We start from the raw sequence: 20393 nt of genomic DNA on the forward strand, positions 1-20393 counted from the left end.
TTGTCATGCTGAATTTGGAGTATTCCTTTTGTCAACACAGCTTGTATTTGTGTAGTGATCATTGCTTATCGTTTACAAGTAAATTCTAGTCCCGACCTGAATACAATTTTCAACAATAACAATATAGATTTTACTTATATAGGTTGTGTTGATATGCTAAATACTTTGCATTAAATAACATTTTAGGGATTCAATCCAGACAGTGTAGGTAAACCACAAAACACATGTAAGTTCTGAAAAAATAGTCAAAAGATACAGCTTATGGAGATTTAACTCTGAAGTCATTATACATTAGACATATGAGTAGAAAATGGTACTCATCCCCTACTGCACTGCCTGCAAACTACACAACTCCCATCGTCTATCTAGTCTTGAAATATTGTTCCAATGGCATGTCTTAATCTTTAGAGAGTGTGGTGTTCTAAAACACCAGAGCACGTCTGACAACAGGGTTATCTTTACTGGTCAGGTATGGTTCTAATGCCAGTATGGTTTTTAAAGTCGAATAAAGAAAAAGTTTGTTACTATTGTTAATATCATTCACCCAGCACTGTGCATCGATATCTCTACACCATTGTTTGAAAAGGCGTGAAAACAAAAGTTTCATTAGTAAACCCATGTTACGTTGTTCTCAGACTTCACCAAATCCGAGTCCATAATTCTGCATCAAGCCTTTTACTCTCTGGCCCATGAGTCATGCCAATTAACATCAATCATGCTTTATTGAAATTCATAACATCGATATACAATTCTATTCCAATCCATTTTCTGAATTCTTAATCAATATTTAATGATTGTTGTCCACCCAACTCCTCTCTAATAGCAGTAACTGATGTGTTCCTGTATAGATGAGTACATGGCGTAACCCTGTTGTGGATTTTTCAGTGTCCGGAGCATGGTGAAAACCCCAGATTTCAGTACCATATATATATATTCTAGGTCGCATTACTATCACAGTAATCAAATAACAAGGGAATGGTGTGTTTACTCTCAAGAAAAAGTTCACGGACACTGAGATTTAACCATATATATATATATATATATATATATATATATATATATATATATATATATATATATATATATATATATATATATATATATATATATATATATATACACAAAATGTATACAGTGTGCCCTCCCGGTTATCACCATAATGGCTGTATGGCAACCTCTGAACTTGGGCACAGAGAGTACGTTACACATTGTGAGGATTGAAAACATGGACTCACCAGAGTGCTCCAACGGCAATACATACCATGAGCGAAGCATAGTGCCAACAGTGAACGCCCCTTATATTACGCAAGAGGCTGCCCAAACAATCTCAGAGTGCTCTAACTACTATTAAAGCAGTGAGCGAAATACACAAAATGTATACAATGTGCCCTCCCGGTTATCACCATAATGGCTTTATGGCAACCTCTGAACTTGGGCACAGAGAGTACGGTTACACATTGTTGAGGATTGAAAACATGGACTCACCAGAGTGCTCCAACGGCAATACATACCATGAGCGAAGCATAGTGCCAACAGTGAACGCCCCTTATATTATATATATATATATATATATATATATATATATATATATATATATATATATATATATTTATATATAAAAGTGTGTGTGTGTGTCTTTGTCTATGAAAAATGAAAAACTGATGAAATATTCAACATGGATGACTTACCATATAATCCCTTGACTCTTATTTTCCATGCCTTCTGCAAAGTATATTTTACCCTGTAATTTACAGCAAAATCAGGAAGACTCCCTTCTATCCAATGTGACTTGCCAGTACATCTGATCTGTAATTTGTATGAAAAGGATCTTTTTCTAATTACCTAGGCGCTCAACCCTCACTCCTTCTTGGCCGTGCACACCCTTTCGTCTGAAATGTTAAGGTCCAACTGGACCTTACAGTCCAAATCTTGAAAAAACACATACATGGTACTTATGCACGTATCTACAGTCCATAATGATATAGACTCTATAAAATGTCCGAAATCTCACAATGCACATTAAGCCTACAAATGTAATTCTGCACAAAATCTTAAAAATCAAGAAATCCTGCGGGTTTTGTGTATCCGACTGCTATTCAATGGAAGAACAAACGAGGGACCACATTAATATTAGCATTCCCCAGGGCTCGAGAATGGAAGGCAGTAATACTGCAAAGATCAATACCAATAATTTATACTGTCGATTTCATCAATCTTGGTGTCTTTTGAAAGATCATGACCTCGGGCGACCTTAATGTGCATGACATCTCTCAAATCTGGAGCTAAATGATAATTCCAAAGGTCAAAAAACTTTTGGTCTATACAAATGCAGTCGGTCGTTTGTGCCATACGAGCGCCACCACTCAAATCTCGCGAAGTGCCCTATCCTGCTCCGTAACTACCGACGCCAATAAATATTTTTCATGCATGCATTATTGAAGAGTCGTTTGTGAAAATGGATTTACTATATCTACACTCTTTCTACGCAAGCTCAACGTTTACAGGGTGCGGTGATCAGAGTTGGTAACAGTGACGTCATTGCTAATAACGAACAGTGTGGAGAAACCATAACAGCGGATGAGATCAGCTCCAATGAGATGATAGAAGTTGAATGCTGTCTGGAAGGTCGTTTTGTCTCTGTGCAACTAGAAAGCACTAATCATGGCGTTCTCACCCTCTGTGAAGTGGAAGTGTTAGGTGAAGGTAAAACGGAAACATTTTATGATCATATATGCACGCAATGAAGGAAAATAATGGTTGTTGTCATTTAAATTAAAGAATTGATCTTTTCAAAACAATAACTACAAGATGACAATATTTGCGATGCCATCAAGATGCTTATGTTCTTCTCAAAGATATCCGAGGTTCCTTCATGTACTAGGTATTGTGTCGTCTGTTGTCATATCAGTATGATTTGCATTACGCATATGCCTAAGCTCAGTGTTAAAACAAAAATAAGCATTACTTTGTACACTAGCTGACGTGAATGTGCCATATGTGGCTTTAATGTAGGTTGCGCCTTGTAAGTGAGACTTAAACTTTAGCTTAAACTTTCTCCGATTTAACTGTCAACCATTCTCATGGAAAATATCGAGAATAAAAATTCTGCTGCTGTGTAGCATTGAATAAGCTCTTTCTCTGATTGGTCCATTGTCAATATTCGCATCGACGTAGGGAGTCTATTCGTATTGTTTTAATTGTATTGATAAGATTCAGCTATCCAATTCGATAAGAGCTTATTCAGTGCTGCACATTTGCCCTAAAAATTAGGCGTCACAATGCACAGTTTGATACCAGAGAAATATAATTATCTAATATTTACTGATATTTGAAATTCAAAAATGGCCGCCATCTCTGTGATAACTTTATTGGTAAAATATTTTTTCGACTTCAATCTTTTTAACTTCAAGAGTTTTCTAAACGAGCCCAAAACAAGTGGTACATCATAGAAGCGCTGTAAAATCTTTATAGTCCGAATATCTGCATCTACTTGCATCTTAATTGACTTGGTGCCACTTGTTTTGCCAGCACCGCTTTTTGAGAGCTATTCTTCAGTAACCGTACTGATATCACACAATACTGATTTGCAGGACTGACAGTAGCTAGTACTTAAAGGGCTGTATCTTTATTTACCATTACTAAGGTCGATCACTCACCCAGAAATCACATAATATCATTTTGTTCCTACAATAGTGAAATTGCTGTGGCTCATATCAGTGTAAAAACCGTTGTACAGTAGGGCGCTGACATGCGCGTGTTCATCGTTTACTGCACGTTTAGTGATGAAAAATGAATAATTCCTGTATTTATTTATTGAATTAAATTTATGCATTAGGTTGTATTTTGCAAATTGTAAAGTAGATGTGATTTTGCCTTACACGTGTTCACTGTTCACATGTTCACATGTGCGACTTTATTACAAACACTGTATTTCATGCAAGATATCTAGATGCATCACGTAAACATAGTTGCAACATTTAAATTTTACGATATTTATTGTCAAGAAACATGTCTTAACTTTCATCATACGCCAACGTTCCCTGTTGTACAGTGTTTACATCGGTCGTAGGGGTCCCCGGTAACATTTGAGCAGAGTTCCAATGACAGCCTCCCTTCAACGTTTCATGCCAGAATTTCAGTACACTGTTATTGTGAATACCAATCAACTCCTCTCACCTGCTGGTTTACAAATTTAATCTGATTTTTACCATGGCATTCAATACCTGTACTCTCTATGGCACGTACATACATGTGATGAACTGGCCAAGATCACGTTGTAAATCCGTAGCAAGGGGTTATAAGAAAATATACATTCACAAATTGAAAACGCAAACGTCTACATCCAACGTGCGAGTTAAGTGTATACCTGCCTAAGTTTGTAATTTTCATAAATGATACGACTCATGTATTTTTCTCCCTGTACACTCATTGGCATGACACATGAAAATTAACCAGTCCTTGATCTTGATAAATCCTGCGTCTTTCTCAGCGACATCTCTTTACGAATGTGAGGATTCAGAGGCAAACCTAGCATGTGCTACTGGGACCATTCATGTTTTATCGGCAAACTATGGACGGACACGGAGTGATGTCTGTCACAATCTCGGGACAAGCAACATGGGCTATTACGCCAATACTGACTGTATAGGGGCCAGCAGTCACAGTACAGTATCAGAGGAATGCGACGGAACAGCGTCCTGCAGTGTTAGCGTCAAGAATACCATCTTTGGGGACCCTTGCGGCGGGATAGTAAAGTACTTGAACGTCTCCTATACATGCCTCTCGGACAGGTCAAATTGTCCTGACGCCTGCAAAACAGGTGAGTGATAAGCATTAAAGCGTCGGTCCACGACCATACGTTTTTGGATTGGTGTATACTCCGCCTGATCAAAAACAGGTTAGTTTCAGTGTTACAATTTATCGCTGTCTACACAAATTTATTCCGACCATTTAGCATCTTTAAGTGTACGTGAAAAAAATCGGATTCAGCAAACGGAACGCTCGGTATCGAGAATCGAGCGCAGTCCTAAAAAGCACTTGATGTTTCGATCTCGAGAAAGCTGTTTTGTATGACGGTCACTGTGTTTATATGACCGACATTGCACTCAGCTTAGTTCTTCAAGCCGAAAGTCCATATCATCTTATCTAAGTGATGTTTAAAAGTAAGATCTCAATAATGATCCAGTACCTACGACAGGAACATTATTGAAATACGAAAAAGCCAAAAGGCAATAACTTTTACGATTCTCTACCGTGCTCTATACGTCCGAAAATGTTAATTTGCACCGATGAAAGGATATGAATCTCACGAATTTGCACGTACGTGATCATGACACTGAATCGACTTGAACGAATATAACAACTTTACGCGGCGTAAAACAATACACTAAATATTACTTTCATACAAATTTTTTCTGTGGCACTGTTTTGTCATAGCCTAGACATAACGGCTACTACTGTATTCGACTCCTTGCCTAAGCGCAAAGGATCCCGGTAATGTTTGGATCTGTTTACAGAACCAGCACAGGTTAGGATTAAAATACACAGCTGAAGATTCTCGCTGTGGTTTACACAACCATTTGATTCTCTAGCACAACAATTGTCATGGCATAAGCGATCGTCTGACGTCCAACTTTTGCAACAGAATCAACGAAAAGTAGACTTAAAGAGGTTAGATTCTAAAACTAACGCTGTAATCGAGCGTTGGTGTATTTAAGATGACGACAACATTGTTTTTTTGTGATAGATTCTGAAACGAATTTCTGAAGTGTGTCCCCTTGTTGCTCGGTCGATGGCATCTTGAAAATCAACGTCGCCGCCAAATTGGTCCTTTTCAACCAGCCCCACCCCACCCCATCTTTTAAAGACCTCCCTAACCACCGTATACATGTTCAGGAAATGAACACATAAGCTCGACTGAGAAAGGTTTTGGAACGACGATGGATTTAATTCATCTGAAAGAAGAAGAAGCAACGATGAAATCAGCCTGTAATCGTTGTGAATTAAACAGTGCCTCCTCTGTAGAGGGATTATGTGAACTGTTACTACCCAATTTCCGAGTGCCACAACGTCAACCGCGCGAATCGCGGCATAAAGTCTGAATATCATTCACGATTTAAGTGCAGTTGAATTCTGATATCAGTATGAAATCGTGACAGAAATATCATTTTTATACCAACGATGTTCACAATTATAAATAAAATGATAACAAATTTTAACATTTGTTATAACAATAACTTGCTTTCTGGTTCTGTGGTTCTAGCCTAGTAAATTTCACATAGGAGATCAATTACGTATATAAATAACCCTCAATGCTACATTTTAAATATGTATGGATTCATATTTTTATGTCATAACAAGCTTTGGATTCCCATAATTTTTATCCCTGTTGTTAATCTTAGTGTTTGATTTTATTTTACTTCAGCCTCCACAACAGTCGAATCTACTACGAACGAGGCAACTACACAGGAAATTTCGACAACGACAGTGGAAATTATTACAACGAAATTTCCTAGCAGCGGAGCAACTACAGAAGAAACTCTGTCACCGACACTGGGACGATCACCAACAAGAGGTGAGAGTACGTTCAACGATGCCATTTTGTTTTACCGGTTTCTCTTTTACGTCACTTAACTTACATCAGTCTGACACAGAGAATCACATTGAAGCAATATTATGGAGAGTTTGGCGCTTATTTTATATAAAATATTTAATGCCATTTTAATAGAATTGCTAAAACATGTACATCTGACTAAGTACCCTAACATGTACCTGTGATTTTGTCAATTCAAGACTTACTTCGCATTCATAAGATATGATAGTTTGTTGTAGCTTTTCTATTTATTTGTAGCGGTTGTAACGCAACAGATATACAGCTAATCAGATGTACAAAACTTTTACTTGATATCAAAGAGACATATATTCCATTTTGAAAAAAAATTCCTAAACTCCTTCAAAAAAAAACTACACTGACTTTTTCGTTCGTCTTCTCAATTGAATCACAATGCAACTATCATATCAAGCGAACACTTATTTGCTAACGATATTTCGTTGTTTTGACTAAAACATGAATACATAAAAGTTCCTCCGTCATGCATGCTTAAAAATAAATCGAATTACATGATCAATGTGAGTGTGTAGAGTACACTGTAAAAATAGCGGACGCTAGACGCGTCTTTACGCGTTCAAAATGTACGTGTCGGTGTTCAAATTTGAACGGCTAGTGTTCATATTGTTAACAACACTGTTCATATTATTAACAATGATGTTCTAAAACTGAACACTATGTGTTAACAACCATCTCCTTCAAGTGTTCAAAAACTCAGCATCAAAGAAATTTTACAATACTGTGAAACAATTAACAGTCTTTTGTGTTTTTTACTTTACAATGGCTATATTCAATTTACTACTGCCTCGCTGTCCGGCAAACGTACACGGATTTTGGTATGACAAATTTCCCACTAAGTGAAAAATATTTCCTGTCTACAATTGCTGAAAGCATGTTTTTTCTAAAAAAGAAAGTATACAGATACAAAATAATTTTACACGTTTATTACGTGTTGAAATTTTGAAAATTTGAAAATAAAATCAGAAAACCACCATGAACGTTTTAATTTTAACATCGGCGTGCAAGAGGCGTTCTATTTCTAAACACTTGGTGTTCAAGTTTGGTGCTTTTTTCCTATCCCATGATGCATCAAAACGGAAGTTGCGACATTTTTCTTGTAAGCGCACCCTGAAGTCGTGATCGTGCGGAAACATGACCAGAAAGGGTAAGTTTTCTCTCCAAAATAGTAAAAGGTATTAGATTTTGAAGCACCTGTATTAATATCCTTCGAAATTAATCGTATTGTACTTTGAAATAGCTTAACTACGTGAAGAAACCTTTTTTCTTACAGTGGCTGGTATACCAACAACAAGCTGTGATACGCGATGGTACTTTTGGCCATGGCCTATCGATCGATCTCACTCGGGTCAAGGGTCAACGCTACACCAACTTAAGCGATAACCCTTGACCTGAGCGCGATCGATACGCCTTGCATAGTACCGCAGCGTAATCACAGCTAACACATGTCTTTTAGTAGAGGCAACCGCATGTAAAAAATCATTTAAACATCGTAGAGTATACAATGTATTGTTTCAGCATATGAGAGTTTGGCTTTTTTATTTTAATCAATTGATGACAAGAAAAAACCAATATTTTGTAACAGTATTGAAAAGAGGCACTGTATATGAAAGTCTCCCCTTTTCCTTAACCTAATCAGTCTCTTGTCTTTCATTTAAAGTCTCATCTCGCCATATTACCTATTGTTGCATTATTTTCAGGATGTAAAAAGTTGGATTTAACTGAAAATCGTAGAGTTGTTACAGAAGCTGGTGCACGTGGTACAGATAATGAAGAAGATGAGTGTACAGGTAGCTGTCTGGAAACAAGCTTGAGAACCTCAGTTCATCTCTAATGTAGATTTAAACTTCCAAGGATCAGTAACTGAATTTTGATAAGTTTCTGTATTTTTTTTCTGAATTAATTTAAGCTTTGGTAGCATGCTATGATCAACTACACATTGCCGGAGAATAAGCTTTCACAGACGTGTAGTCTCCTTTATCAGATGCAAGGGTGGAATGAAAAATTAAAGCTGAAAGCGACGGAAAATTCAGAGTAAAAATGTCCACTCTGAATTACTGAATTTTCTGAAATTTTCACTCTGAGTTTCTGTCACTTTCTGCTTCATTTTTTCATTCCCCCTTGCATCAGATAAAGGAGACTTCACGTCTTTGGAAGCTTATGCCCTTATAAAATTTAGTTGATCATAGCATGCTACGAAACCTTAGAGAATTTTGTATTGTACGTTAACACGTCTCTTGTTCTTAGCAACTGGTTTTTAGCTTTGCCGTCAGCTAAATAGGTGGATGTGTAGCATTGTCCTCAAATTTGTACATCCCAAGCTTTTTCTTTAAAATAGCATGTAAAAATCCTTTAATATTTGGATTACAGGTCCCCAGGGATTACCCTAATCACATATGTTCAAATTATGATGAACTATGCGAATTTATATTTTTGAGGCTAATTTTGCTATTTTTGGCAAAAGTCTTCTTCTCTTTTACTGACGTCTTCAATATTTGGTATACATGTCCGTAAGAATCATGACCCTGGTCAAATTTGTGCTAGTTGTGATGAAATATTCAATTTTTATATTTCATGGCAATTTTCGTCATTTTTGGTCAAAAGTTCTTTAAAAATCTTTTTCAAAACTGCTAATTGAACAGCTTTATATTTAGGACATAGATCTCTACTGATAGCCTTTTTCAGATTGTTCAAATTATGCAGAAATTTGAAACTTTGTATTTTTAAGATGTTAAAGACATTTCAGACATTTTAAGATATGAGGGATTACCGGAATGTGATATATTCACATTATAATGCAATCTACAATTTTTTATTTTAAGGGTGATTTTTATCACTTAAGGTAAAAACATTTGTATAAAAAATTAATAGCAAGGTACACCAGAATCTGAAAGGTCTTTACGAATATGTTTTTAATTTCTGAGAAGTAGATTTTTGAAATGTCACCGATTTATGTCATTGTTTATTTAAAGATGTTACAAACAAACAAAGCTTTTTGTTCATGAAGGACTTTGTTGGACAAGGAAATATGTTTTACCCTAACAAGGACCAACTTTCCCCACTTTCTGCATGTTGTGCCTTACTGTGACACTTTGACAACTTGACATGTTGTGTTTACTCTAATGTGGACATCTATGTATCATGTGCACTAGAGAAGCCTTGACTAACTTTCTTTTTCTTCAAAATTTACAATTGTCTATACAAGAGGAAATGTCTTTAAGAAACCATCTTACAACAATGAAGTATGCATTCCATACATACACGTGTTTTCAACACAGTAAGTAAGCCAAATTTTGAGCTTTTTCAGTTGATTTTTTGTACATTTTAAACAAGTATGAACCTTAAAACGTAATCCCCAATATTTAAGAAAAACCTGTTATGTCATTACTTTGTTCATATTTTTTAAAACGATCTACATTTTTATGGTGATTTTTAATGCTTATGTTTTTGATAGGAGGGTGTTAACACCGTCCTCTGACATACTTTACATACAAATTGGCAATGTTTATTTGCCCATTTTACAGTAATTGTATTTTACTCTAGAAATGCTTTGTGTATTTTTAGAATAAAATAATTTTATTGAATATCAGTGGTCTGTAATGTTATTTCAAGGCTTGAACACCCCCTGAACGCCCAAAATTAAAGGTGTTCAACAAGCGCGCATCATGTGTTCTAGCCTTTAACACACTTATCGTTGAACGGCGTCCATGCGTTCAAAAAGTGTTACAGTCCTTTGAACGCGTAAATGCGTTCAATTTTTTGAACACATTTCATGTGCAACGTGTGTTCAGATATGGAACACCGTGGTGTTCAATATAATAGCTTATGAACACGTAGCGTTCAAAATCTGCACACGTGTGTTCAAAATTGAACGTTGGTTGAACACGTAGTGTTAAATTTCTGAACGTCTAGACGCGTTCAAAAAGTGTTACAAAAAGGCGTTTAATCGGTGTTCTATCCTTTAACACTTAACTTTACAGTGTAGAGTACACTGCAAACATCAATTTATATTTATCACAGATCAATCAGGTTTTGACTTTTTTCTGAAAACATGTGGAACTTAAAGCCGCAATTTTCAATCCCACGTTCTCGCATTAGCTGAGTTTTCTCCAGTCAAACACTTGGCCAGTACGATGTTTGATTTCTATAACATTAATTATACAAACTGATCTCAACCTTCTGTCACCCTTTGCTAATCCTGCAAACAGTTTACATGAGAGGAAATGCCAAGAGGATTTGACACCGCAATTTCTGCGTAGTGAAGCTTCATTACGTATTAATGGTGACCCCTGGCCAGCTGTCAATATTTTGGGGGGCTTTTATCTTTTTGCCTGCTTTACATACGACGTCGTTTGACACGACCTGCCAATCACCCAGGTAGTCAATTAAACTATTAATTGACTGTTTACCGTCCCAATTAACACTATCCAGCAGTATCAGTCATATTTTAATCGCGTGGCCCGGGTGGACACAACGTAATGTGTACGTTTCACTTGTGGTGTTGCTTGTACCATCGTGCGTTTGAAGTCATCGTTTTACCAACAGTATTACCTTCAAGGTGACAGGCTTACTATTAAAGTTCAGTATCATGGCACTGAGTTCTGCCCACGGTGAAAACCACCTGTTTTGCCTACTAATTAGTGCCCGTCGCTGCCCGTCCTGAATGTAGCATATCTATAGCTACAGTAATCAGTCAATTTATTATACCCCGCGCCTTATACTTTTTATATAAACTTATAAAATCATAGTCAGAGCCGTAAAATTGTTGACTTTCGATCCGATATACAGGCTGATCGTTGAATCGCAACAGCGCATCAATGTTTACTTGCCCCATAAGCTTACTACTCTGCAAAGGGTTGGTAGATGGAATTCCTGGGCCAAAAATGAACACCGGGGCGAAACTTTTTGTGAATCCATGTGAAAACATCAATCATTTATCAGTTTTGATATATACTCCTAAATAGTAAGTTTGATCAAAATCGAGACCACATTCAAGGGCTATGCAGACTGTCCATGTATGCACACACAGTGACAAGAAGGCGGCAAACACCGTGTACTTGGAAGTATCTTGATGCAATAAACATAAAATACGTACCCGCTGTGGCACGGATTTTACCAAGCACATCGAATCGGCGAAAAGAAGCATAAAAGAGCTAGGCTCATCGCCAAAACAAACGCGCCAAGCGGTAACAAAAACCCATACCAAGCGGCCTTTTTCAGGGCCACCAAATACTCGAAAAAGAGAACTACCAGAACAACTGTTACCATAAAATGACATAGAACACACAAACCTTAGAAGAAATAACAAAAATCGTACACATAACAAACAACTTAAACACAACATTAAATACAACATTAAATACAAAATAAACAATCACCGTATAAACGTAACAGAAAAAAGGCCATGGAAATAAATCAGCTATTTCCAAAGAAAAGCCGACAACAACATGAAATTCAACAACAGCCTATCATCGCTCAAACTATGAAACTCCGAAAAATAGTACTAGGCAAAAGCCTTAAAATTATTCGGACACCAACAAAACCAAACAGAATAAAACCACCTCAGGATTTCAACAAATAAAGTCGTAAAATGTGACTGCGCTACATCGTGAGACACAAACAATCGCAACAACACCAATTCAAAGAAAAGTCAATTGGACTCCACGAACAACAAAAAAAACAAAAACTTGAAAGCTATCTGAAGCTGCTAAACTCGCACTTCTAGAGATACCCTTTCAAACAAGGAAACAAAATATGTCGCGTACCAAAAGAATCGCGATAAACCAGCTTGCAAACAATAGACAAATTTCGGGAAAAAAACCTTCGACAAGAGTCGGGTTTTCGACATTGTCAACACAAACGATTACGTACTGGAATGCGAAAGGCAATTACGCAACACAAAGTATTATACACAACAAGCCAGAACAATCAGTAAACAAAGTAAACGAACTATTAATCAAAATGTACGAGAACAAGCACATCAACCAGGATACTTGTAAGTATCTTGATTCAATAAACATAAAATCCGTACCCCGCAGTGGTACTTATTGCCTAAAAATTTACAAACCTCCCCAAAAATCTAAAAGACACACCAGTCAAAACAAAATTTACGTAAAGAAACATAGAACAAACAAACCGAACCACGACACGGACTCACAACGTGACCAAAAATTAATATACTTGCCTCGCTAATCGAAGAGCAAGACCACTAAAATGCATTAAAATAAATTTTCACAAACACAAACTAAGGAAAGAATCTACTCTGCGACTGATGAGTAACCACACTCGGGTTTTAGCAAACGTAAGCGTCAAAGGGCGACTCTATCAACTTTTGTAACAGCATAGGTCCGGCTGCGTCTCGCCATAATAAGCTTTCCCCACACAAACAAAATATTACCGTACACACTAATCCAAACTTCTCTACAAATATCCAAAGCAAAAAAAAAAAACCATTTCATTTACACAAACAATCGGAAAAGAATGTAGGAACACATTTTCGAAACGAATCAAACACAAACTCGACACAAAAACATTAGGATAGTTAGGTGAGGAGCCTCTTTCACATTTTTTACATCTCGCTATACTGTCTATGATTCTAAAAATAAAGTCATCTGCCACTTTTTCTGTATACGCGGTTTGGCAAAACTCATCTCTTCAATCGAAAGTCGGGCGATTTCATGGTTCTTTGGGGCAATTAAGTGTACGTCGAGCTTAAGGAATGTGGTTACATTCGCGATGTTTTATTCGAAATTATTTATTTCTTCTAGGGCAAATGCACATAATTTATGCTGTTGGAAATACTGGCCGCTCATAAACAAGACAATAAACTCAATATGTGTGCATCTTTACTTTTATTGTCAAAGTACCACCGACACCCACAAAAAACCCAAAATGGTTCAGTCCAGCTATTTGCAACTCTGCCATCCGACTGGTCAACAGGAAATCAACCATAGGTGTCTTTTGGCACGCGCATACGCCAGTCACCTAGGTGACGGTAAACTGCACCACTTATCACCATCGGGAAGGTACTCCTCCCCCTATACTACTAGCGAACCCACCCTCAAGGCACTGCGTCATTCGACCAAGCATTGTTATTGTAATTTCCTGCATACAATTAACAGCGAGGTTAACCGGTCAAATCCTCTTGGCATTTTCTGGCATGTATACAAGCGTTTGATTGACGGTCGATTCAAATCGCCAACGATCATTGGTTCTCCACCACCAACGCTCGAATTTCCTAAACAATTGTCTTCCAGTCGAGTTAGAATTTGAATATAACCACAGAGTTCGATCGGCAGCAGCTTCGCGCTGACCGCTTGGCAGTCTGTCTACGTTTTTTCGGCTGGAAAACTAAAAAGCGGCATTTCTGGAGCGTGTGCCCGCGTGTCGCCTGTTAGGTGTCAACTTACACAATGAACACTGCCATAGCTTTGCTTCCTTTTAAAAGGAGGCTCCGCCTTTAAAGATCCTATACTTATGAGGAAATCACAGTATTTGAAAGTGTAAAGTGAAACTTTTGTATTGAACTCTTGGAAACATTGTTACATTTATGATTTAATCTACATCGTTCAAACAGTACACCTGAATCTATTATATTTCACAAAATTGGTGAAGGCAAGGACAAAAAGGTTGTTTCATAGTAGTTTTTGTTTTCATTTCCTGAATTCGATTACTGAATTATAACAAAGAAATGACTGTTTTAGAATGTATCGGCGGACGACACCATTTACAAAGTGGGGACAAGCTATACGTTTTCTTCAGGATTGGGCACAATAATGAGGAACAACAGCTTCGAATTTCACTCTGTTATTAAAGGAGAGAGTTGCCATTGCTCAGTAGGGCACTCATGTGACACAAAGTCCTGCAGTCAACAAGCCGGACTCATTCTGTTTTTCTCGTATGTAGAATTAATGTTTGCATCAACTGTGTTCAATGCAAAGTTGGGCGTATGCTGATGTATTCCCTCGAGGCTACACTAGGATTTAATTCTTTGCGGTCAGTTATTAGTAAAGAATCATCCTACAGTGAATTTTAAAATAGCATGGAATTACAACGTGTTCGGGTGGAAAGAAAAACATTTCTAGCGATAGATGATGGAGCCACCTGCATTCATTATAAACGTTCTCCTTCGATAAATTCTGCATCAATTTAACCCAATACGACATTCACTATGAAACAGACAACATCGTCAGTGTTATGGCACTCCATTGAAAATCCCACCCGTACACTGACTGCTTGAACATTCGTATATTACCTTTATCACATTTCCCGGCAAGGAAACTGCACAGAACGCTTACGCTGCTTTTGTTCTCGGTAGAGTGTGATTGTACGGGTCGGCACAACGGTTGGTATTTCCTACACTGAACGTGTTCTGTAAGTGAGAACAGTGAACGCAGCATCAGGTCAAATCGTTGCTAAATCTATCAAAAGAGAACGTTTGCTATGGATGGATGCAGCTGACATTATTTTCTATTGCTAGAAACGTTTTTCCCCTAATCATCAAAGCAAGTTGTAATTCCAAGCTATTTTGAAATTCACAATAAGTAAAGAATCACGGTTTGTCTACTTCAGTCTCCACCTCAGAGGAACACACCACAAATCAAGGAACTGCGTCTCCAAAAACAACTATGGATATCAGCACGAAGGAACACACAACCCTCAGCCAGCTAACCCAATGTAAGACAACATTATATTCAATGTTCATCATTAACTTTTGCGCCATTCTATATAATATTTCTAGCGCAAAATTTGTCAGAGGTCATTTTTTTATATTTGCTGTTTCATTAATTACGTAAATATGACACATATGGATGCATAAATGTCACATTAAAATGATGCATTGATTATTAGTAATATGGTGTAACTAAATCGCATACCTGACATTCATGCCAGCCCATCTCTGTAAGGGGGTGATCAGCTATCGAAACTAATATATCAGGTACAAACTACGTTTAATTATTGCTTGACCATTTTGCAGTTAAACCAATGCCAGTTTTATCTGTTATTAACAGTGTGTACGAAACGTATTGGCAAACATATCATCAGTATTAACTCCGAGAGTTCGCTGATGGCAGTGGGTCGTGCTGGTTTTCGGTCAAACTCCAGTAGGCCTCTCTTGACATGCAGTGATGGAATCTGGTCTCCTGGTTTCCCACGATACACAAGTGAGTAATCACTTCCTGTACCTAATTGAAGTAGTCTTCATAATTGCTGGTGAGCAGTTGACATACAGTTTTAGCAAATCTTCTGTCGACTTTATCATATTTAAAGATGAATTTCCAAATCTTGTAATCTTATACAATTACTAACAAAGGCTAAGTACAATACGCTAATGATACGGCATATTCAAAGTGGCAGAGATGGTCATTTGTTCATTTGTATCTTTTTCATGGATAGCACGGTTTCTTTAACGTGGCTTAATTAAAGCAAGAAAATGGGTACGGTATAATCAGATAATTTGCAATCTTGTCCGACAACATTGTAGTAATTTATAGATTTTACGAAGGCATACAGACATTTCTCGAATTGTAATTACTAATACTTGATAACCACAATAAACTGATAATATGACATATGCATCAGGCTTTCTCTGTCCGCTGTATCGGTTGTACTAATTTCCGACAAGAAGTGTGATTACTAAAACCATGATTTACAGAATCATGTAGTTGGAACGCCGTTATTAATCCTTTGCGAGGGGAATATATGATCAGTTCAGGACAAGTGATTCACTGTCTCCATTGCGCACTGATCTTTTGTCTGATATAGGTGTTGAGTGGTCGAGGGTCCCTTAAATGTATACTGTCACCTGTTCCAATTTTGCCACAGTTACCATCGAAAGAGAAAATCTAACCAATCACAGATTTTAAGCGGGTGGCCGCTTTTTAAAAACAGCGCCCTCGCATGGGCATTTTGAATACAAGGAACGCCCTTTTGACCATATGTGGGCATATTTAGATTACAGGTGACTGTATACCTTTAACAGTGGCTTCTCGTACTACACATGGCAAAGGGGCATCAAACGTAGTACCTGTGCTGGGTGGGGGTAAAGAGCGCTGCTCTCAATCTGCAGTGTGGTGGAACATCTGACTGTTTGAGATTCCCCTTTATAAACTGGTCTCATGAATATGACTATCTACTCAACCTAGCAGTACGAGGTGCAGATGGTAACATGTACTTACATGTAACAGCTCAGAGCACATATCGTAAAATGACTCCATTAAGCGAAGATTGTAATATGTAATCAAGCAAATGAGGACTAAGTCACTTTCTCTGATTGCATCAAGCTTTCTCCACAAAAGCCTAATCTATTTGTTTTAATGCTGCGTGTGTACCCTGTTAACGCTGGACGATTGACCCTTTCTTACAGATATAGATGAATGTGCCGAGGACAAAAACGTTTGTTCTCCCCGATCGACCAATCAAGAATGCATTGACAACATTGGAAGCTATAGATGTGTCTGCAAACAAGGATTTGTTTCACTGGAAAGCAAATTATGTGCGCCCTTGTTCTTGATTGAGAAAGAATGTCGTTCTGATGGTAAGTTCCATGCACAAAACTGAATAACCTTTGAGCGAAAATAGAGAAATTGTATGCGTTTGGTGCACACTTATAACAACTAATCTACCAGAAAGCAGTTTCAATTGCAATCGATTAATTGATTGATTGATTGATTGACTGATTGATTGATTGATTGACTGATTGATTGATTACAGGTTCATTTATGAATGAGGTTAGTGTGATGTACAAAACTAAAATCCCTTTATTATATAAGAACATTCTGGCTGATTCTGTTAAATAAGATCCATGATATATTCGTTTTCGGCTTTGAAAACTTAAGTGACAAAAAATATTTGCACCTGTATCTGTTTCATCTTTTTATGTGACGACGGTCTACTCTCTGCATCATCGCCGTATAGCTTGTTCAGCCGTTTAGCTAATCACGTATACATTAGTACTTATGATGAATGATTATTACCTATTGGCTTACTATTCAATTTAAAATGCGTTCCTTTTCTTTGGCCAAATCATCAAAATATTAATCATCAAGTTAAATATTTCTGACACAATTCTAATGCAATAATAACGAACAGAACTGGAACTAATTTGGGATAATTAGATCTTGACATTTTTTTAATTTTCCATTAATTATTCATAAAAACAACTGTATAAGTTATAAAGAAAAGCAGATATCTTACATTTGCAGATTTAACCAACCCTACGTCACCATCCAATTATCCGAAATTAGGTCAATCGTGTAATTACGTCAAATTTTTATTTCATAGCCTTCTCGACATATAAAACGTGCCCGGCTGGACCAGACACGCTAACAAACATTCACTGGGAATCCTTACCAGCAAACTGTAATTCAGACTGGGTCAATTGCCCGGATGGCTACACAGGTAATACGTTTTATCCATTCCACCGAGTTTTCATAAGCTTTATATGATATTACATGGAACACTCAGTAAACAAACATAATGTAACCCCAGACTGACTACGAACTGTTCCGAATATTAAATGTTTTGTGACGATGTAAATATTATATATATATATATATATATATATATATATATATATATATATATATATATATATATATATATATATATATATATATATATATATGTATATATTGTGTGTGTGTGTGTCTTTGTCTTCTTGCTGTTTCAGCTTGTTGATATGTTTCTCTGTCTAACTTTGCTTCCCTTATCCTTCGATTAATACTTTTACATCGATCCATCCGCCTATATAACTTTGTTATCTATCTTCTATCGTCTCTATACCTGGTTATGTATCTGTCTATCTTCTGTATAGCCTCTTATCCGTCTAATCATGGAAAATAAGTTTTGTTCCCAATTAAGTAATTACAATATGAACGTCTTAGGGAAAATGATAAGATTCTGCGACGAAAGAGGTGAATGGTGGGAACCCTACACAACTGAATGTAAATCAGAAGAAATTCTGGATATGATCGATCAGGTCAGGTTCCTATTTGTTGCAACGATTTTCCTCTTAGCAAGACGTTGAATTTTCGAAAAAAGTGACTACTTTTTTATTGGCGATTTTCTGAAATTCTTTTTAGTTTTAGTTGTTGGATAAAATATTCAATTTGTTCAGCATCACAAGAGTTGCGATAACAGCTTGTCGTATGCAAATACTTGCTACTTCATAGCGGCATATTTTACTCATGTATAGAGAAAATTGACCGACCTACATTGTCGTCATGGAAAAAGTGATCGGATACATGTAGGTGAACAATGCCGCACCGATGAGCTTTCATTCATGCTTGAGGCTAAAGAGATTAAAGAGATTAACTACGGGGAGCTACAAGTCCAAGTACAGCTCTTAAGTATATATAGAAACGTTGGCTAATTGTAAAATTGTGGTAAAGATGTAGTGACTAACGTTTATGAAGCTGAACGGTGTTCTGTTACATTTATTGCTCAAAGGAAATATTATATGTCATCGTGCATTTGATTTCTTCTGCAATTAAAAATCAATATTTCCCTGAGGGCAAATTAAATGGTTGATGTAGAGTCAGCATAGGTGTATAAATGATCGAGGACCATTGCACGTTCTGAAAAGGTATCAGTGATGAACAACCTGCCAACAGAGGTCATTTAAATATTTCAGGTTCCTGACCTCAGCATATCATCAAGCACAGCGGGTTTGCTCACCAACATCACTTTGTCCATGGATACGGCCTATGCAGGTAACCTGTTGCTGGCTAAATACACGATATCTGATGTTCTTGAAAATGATCCACTTTCCTCAGCTGGCAGTGAAGACGACAAAATGACTTATTTACAGGTAATACATAATCCCTGCCGTGACTATTATTCTTAATTCAAATAAAAGCGTAAACCAGGGCAAAGTATTATATTATCGGAAAGTGGTTAGGGTACCGGACTCACTATCGGAGGTTGGTGAGTTCGAGACCTGAAATGTCTAAAATAACAGACTCAATGTCAGAGGATCGTGAGTTCGAGACTCCGGCGCGGGGTTGTGCTCCTCAGCAAGGCACTTTACACCTCAATGCTCCATTGGTTAGTGAGTTATGGTACATAATCGTGTAATTTGGTTCGCCTGTAGGGTTATTAATAAAAAAGGGAAAAAATAAAAAACATATTTGAGCAGTTCATTTGACCTTGTACTTGACAGTGAAATGTTGGCTGCCTCATACTAGTCTCACACTAGTCTAGAGGTTGCTCGCCAAAACTGTGGTAGGTAGGTAGGTAGGTCGGGAGAGAGAGAGAGAGAGAGAGAGAGAGAGAGAGAGAGAGAGAGAGAGAGAGAGAGAGAGAGAGAGAAAGAGAGAGAGAAAGAGAGAGAGAGAGAGAGAGAGAGAGAGAGAGAGAGAGAGAGAGTGTAACACCTCATACTGGTCCTGGATCGGCCATGTTTCCTTAGCAGCGCAGCAAGTGGCAGAATTATGAAACCATACTTCTACGTGTATTTTAAATCACTATGTATATTCCATTATTATGAAAAAAAGCATTTACCACCTACTATGATAACGATAACTATCTCCGTGGCTTAAAGACCGTATACTACAACAATAATAAAGTAATATTTGTGCCATCTTGCACAAAACGTTTGGCAAGTGTTGCTTGGAAGATATCACCTGCAATTTAAATTGTATGGTACACTGCGCATTTAAGCCAGTGATAAAATTAGAATCAAGTTGCAATGGCTTACAAATGCCCTTTTTATTTATTTGCAAATGGTTACTCTATGGTAGAAATTTAATGCTTGCATGTTTTGATC

At 37.2% G+C, this 20393-nt stretch overlaps 1 protein-coding gene across 1 annotated transcript in view; it reads left to right on the forward strand.

The window, feature by feature from the left end:
* LOC139117740 (adhesion G protein-coupled receptor L2-like) overlaps positions 1-20393 on the forward strand; it is a 53402-nt gene that overhangs the window by 14430 nt on the left and 18579 nt on the right. Inside the window, exons 3-11 of the mRNA XM_070680989.1 lie at positions 2491-2703; positions 4490-4819; positions 6425-6574; positions 15197-15301; positions 15637-15789; positions 16992-17162; positions 17909-18025; positions 18511-18605; positions 19260-19436. Of these exons, the coding sequence (XP_070537090.1) occupies positions 2491-2703; positions 4490-4819; positions 6425-6574; positions 15197-15301; positions 15637-15789; positions 16992-17162; positions 17909-18025; positions 18511-18605; positions 19260-19436 (1511 nt within the window). The remainder of the gene's footprint in view (positions 1-2490; positions 2704-4489; positions 4820-6424; positions 6575-15196; positions 15302-15636; positions 15790-16991; positions 17163-17908; positions 18026-18510; positions 18606-19259; positions 19437-20393) is intronic.

The sequence above is a fragment of the Ptychodera flava genome, chromosome 2, assembly GCF_041260155.1.
Source record: "Ptychodera flava strain L36383 chromosome 2, AS_Pfla_20210202, whole genome shotgun sequence".
Lineage (NCBI taxonomy): Eukaryota > Metazoa > Hemichordata > Enteropneusta > Ptychoderidae > Ptychodera > Ptychodera flava.